At 66.9% G+C, this 4,042-nt stretch overlaps 2 protein-coding genes across 2 annotated transcripts in view; one reads left to right on the forward strand and one right to left on the reverse strand.

Annotated features, from left to right (window-relative positions):
* Positions 1-1,123, forward strand: part of EMIHUDRAFT_434541 (hypothetical protein) — a 4,269-nt gene extending 3,146 nt beyond the window's left edge. The window contains exons 12-13 of the mRNA XM_005782490.1: positions 446-523; positions 598-1,123. Coding sequence (XP_005782547.1) covers positions 446-523; positions 598-798 — 279 coding nt within the window. The 3' untranslated portion in view covers positions 799-1,123. The remainder of the gene's footprint in view (positions 1-445; positions 524-597) is intronic.
* Positions 1,124-1,315: 192 nt separating this feature from the next.
* On the reverse strand, positions 1,316-4,042 carry EMIHUDRAFT_99581 (hypothetical protein; the record flags this gene model as incomplete). Its single annotated transcript, XM_005782491.1, has 2 exons — positions 1,316-3,038; positions 3,519-4,042. The coding sequence occupies 2 exons, from the start codon at positions 4,040-4,042 to the stop codon at positions 1,316-1,318; spliced, it is 2,247 nt and encodes a 748-aa protein (XP_005782548.1).

Raw genomic sequence — 4,042 nt, forward strand, 5'->3', positions numbered from 1 at the left:
GGGAACAAATTTTTCCCCTTTTTTTTGGGGGGGTTTTACCCAAATTGGGGTTCACAGGGAAACAGGGCAGCCTTTTTTTTTTTAAGGCCTTTTTTTGCACCCCCCGGGGGGTTTGGGGGCCCCCGGCCCCCCCCCAAAAAACCGGGGGAGTTTTTTTTGGGCCCTCCCGGGGGGCTTGCCGGGACAAACCCCCCTTGCGGGTCCAAAAAGGGCCCCCCTTCCCCCCAAGGGGGGGCGGGGGTTCCCCGGAAAGGGGGAAAATTTTTTAAGGGAAAGGGCCCCCCCCTTTTTTGAGGGGTTTTGGCCCCCCTCCCAGAAAAACCAGAAAAAGGGGGTCCCCCCCAAAACCCCCTCCCCCCCCCCGGGAATCCCGGGGCCCCCCCCCCCCCGGACGGATGGAACCCCCCCCCCCCCCCCCCGGACCGACCACCCCCCCCCTGTTTAGGTTGAGCGGCTCGCCGCGAGGCAGTCGCACTGGAAGGCGATCGAGGCGGACGCCGAGGCAAACCCGCTGTACCCGCGGGTGCGTGCCGCTGGGCGCGAGCACAGGGCGCGCGTTGCCCCTCGCCCCGTGACGCGGCCGCGCCGCCGCCGCAGGTGAAGCACGCGCTCAAAGCGAAGGCGTCGCTCGCCTATGCGATGCGCGCGCAGCAGCTAAAGTCGGGCATGACGATGTTCGACGACGCCAGCAGCGAGCCGACTGCGTTTGGCGAGCTCGGCGGCTCGCGGCCAGGCGGCGTCGACGCGATGCGGCGCAAATCTGCGCTGCCGTCGCAGCCGGCGGCGATCGCGACGTGAGCAGGGGGTGGCGGCAGCAACGGGACGCCGGACCGCACTGTTGACGGCCTCCCGCGCATCTCGCGCCGCGTTGGGCCAGAGTGAGATCGCGGGTTGCAGGGCCGTGTGCATCATTGCGGGGCGTGTCGGGGAGGGAAGGGCAAGAGGGGCGAGAGCCGCGGCCACCACTGGGGAGACGCGATCGAGCGGCGGCGCAGCGCTGCTCGGGTGCGTCCCTGTGCGCACTGCGCGGTCTGGTGGGTGGGCCTGGGCGCAGCGAAACTCAGGCGCGCCCGTACGATTATTCTTTACTACCGCGGCTCGGTTGCGCGGCGCCGCGCACGCACACGGATCGCACACACACTGCGCACCACATACGAGTCGACTCTCCACACAAGTCACACACCAACGTACAGCAACGAATCGTACATTGCATCATCTGCGAGGGGGCTCTATGTAGAGAGGCGCGCAAAAGTCCCCACCGCCCCGCTCGCTCGCGCACGTCGCCCGCCGCTCTCGACTTGCGCCAGCCTCGATGCTACGCCGGCTCAAACGCGAACTTGACAAACTTGTCGGCGTGGCCTTGCTTCATGCCCACGCTCTCCGCCACCGTGGCGCGCTCCGCCGCGTCCATCGTCCGCAAGTAGCGGAGGTCATCATAGCCCTGCTCCTCGAACGCCGCCGCGTACCGGCCCAGCCCGACCCCCTCGAGAGCCTGCACCACCGCCGGCATGCCGAGGGGCGGGAGGGGCTCTGCCGCCGGCATACCGAGCTCGGTCGCCGGGCCGCCCTGGTGCGGCGCAACGCGCGACGCACACCACGCCAGCAGCGCCGCACACACCGCGCCATCCTCGTCCGCCAAGTTGGAGGCGGGCTCCCAGGAGGGGGCATAGCAACCCTTCCACGCGACGAGGTACTCGACGCCGCCGCTCGGCCGGCGCCGCTCCGAGAGGATGCGGTCCACCTCGAACTCGGCAGCGGAGGCGGCGGCGGTGGTGGAGGAGGCGGCGGAGTGGGAGGCGGCGGCAGAGGCGGAAGTGGCGGCACCGCCTGCGCCGACCGCGGTCTCGACCTTCTGCCGCTTGCGGGGCGCGGTACTGGCCTGCGGCGCTGATCTGGCTGCAGACCTGGCCGCCAGCTCAGCCTTGCCCTCTACCGAGCGTGCGTAGCGGAGGGCCGCCTCCTCCGCGGTGGCGTAGCGGCCGAGAATGACGGTGGTGCCCTTGCGGTACACTTGAGCATAGTAGGGCGTGGCACCGCTGCTCACTTTGTACACGCCCTTGAAGCCCGTGCTGCTCCGCTCGCTCCTGATCAGCTCGCTGCTGCTGAGCTCGGAGTTGGAGGGGAGCTGCGGCTGCGGCGGCGGTGGCGGTGGTGGTGGTGCATCCCTTGCCGCCAGGTCGGCGATGCCCTCTGGCGTTGCAGCGTAGACTCGCGCCCCCTCCTCTGCGGTGGCGTAGTGGCCAAGAGTGACGGTCTTGCCCTTACGGTACACTTGGACTCGGTAGGGCGTGGCAGCGCTGCTCACTTTGTACACGCCCTTGAAGCCCGTGCTGCTCCGCTCGCTCCTGATCAGCTCGCTGCTGCTGAGCTCGGAGTTGGAGGGGAGCTGCGGCTGCGGCGGCGGTGGCGGCGCATCCCTTGCCGCCAGGTCGGCGATGCCCTCCGGCGTCGCCGCGTAGGCCCGCGCCCCCTCCTCCGCGGTGGCGTAGCGGCCGAGAATGACGCTGATGCCCTTGCGGTACACTTGGACACCGAACGGCGTGGCACCGCTGCCCACTATGCTCACGCCCTTGAAGCCCGTGCTGCTCCGCTCGCTCCTGATCAGCTCGCTGCTGCTGAGCTCGGAGTTGAGCTGCGGTTCCCCCGGGCCTGGCGCCGTCGCATCCGCCGGCTCCGCCACTGCCAACTCCGCACCCTTCTCCAGCCCGGCCGGCGGCGGCGGTGCTGCTTCTGTCGCCTCCGCCACCTCTGCGCCCCCCGCCGCCGCCCCGTCCGCACCTGGTGACGCTGCGAGGCCGCAGATGCCGAGGTCCCACTTGATGACCACTGAGGTCCCCGCTTTGATCTTAGTGAAGCGGGACGTGTGCTCGCTGCACGCACACGGCATGGGCAGCTTGAGGACGGTCCCGGCGGGGTAGTCGGCAGGGAGCGCGAGGCGCAGCTTGGCGATCTGCGGCGCGTTCGCGTCCTCGCGGTCGTACGCACGCTCCCAAGGTAAATCGCGCGGGAGCAGCACGAACTCCGCGGGCGGCATCGCGCTGCCAGATTGACGGAGAGCTCCTGAAGTGACTGCTCTGACGCGAAAACGTCGGCTCGCTTTGGTTATCGCAGCGTTTTCTTTTCCCATTCCTTTGGCGCTCATTCCTCCTTGGCGCTGACTGTGAGAGGTTGGGGTGCGAGCCGTGGAGGCCCTGGGGACGGTTCTCAAAGAACATTAGAAGCCGCGTCGTTTGCGAAATTATGTCCACTGCTGCCGTCCTGTCTCCTGAGTCCTGTGACGTGCGCCGGGGAGGGAGTCAAGCTCTTTGTGACTGCAAGCTTCTGCGCGTGCGGAACGACTCGACAGAGCCCAGAGGGGGGGAGGGACGCGTATGTCCTTCCCCAGCCCTAGGATGGGATCATGTGCACCGTTTCTTCCCTTCTTTTCCGAGGCGAAAGCTGCAGCAGGGCAGTCAATGCAGACAGGTAAAAGTCAGCAGCATTCCGAATGTGGAGAATGGCTGTGCCGTGCAGCTGACCTCCAGAAAGCTGACTCGACCGGGGCGATGATCTGCTTACAGGAGGCCAGCGTGAACCACGCACGGACCGTTTCTCTGTACCGCCGCTGGCGCTCCCGGGCATCCGTGAGTTTGTCCCCATTGCTCCATGTTGCAATGGCAGTTTCGCCAAGATTCGCCCATGACGTGAGCTGCTTGTACATTGCATCTGAGTCGGATGTCGCAAAGCGAGCCCCGTGGCACTTCTCCGTGTTCAAGTTGAGCTTTGGGATGTCGCAAGCGTTTGCTTTCTTCCGCAACAGCCGGCCTGCGCACTCTGCGGAGCCATTAAGCGCGTTATGCGTCGCATCCATAGCGTTGCAAGAAGCGTCGTCTAGCTTCATTGTGCGGAGGTGGAGGCCCACGTCGCACGCCGGAAGCGTGCCGTTGAACTCGAGCTCGTGGAGGCGCTGGTCGTTGAGAGTGCGGCTGCGGCTCCCCACGCCTCCCTTGCCAATGCACCGCCGCAGCTCTTTGATGTGCGGGTAGAACAAGGCCAAGGACAT

This window comes from Emiliania huxleyi, assembly GCF_000372725.1.
Source record: "Emiliania huxleyi CCMP1516 chromosome Unknown EMIHUscaffold_19, whole genome shotgun sequence".
In the NCBI taxonomy this organism is placed as follows: domain Eukaryota; phylum Haptophyta; order Isochrysidales; family Noelaerhabdaceae; genus Emiliania; species Emiliania huxleyi.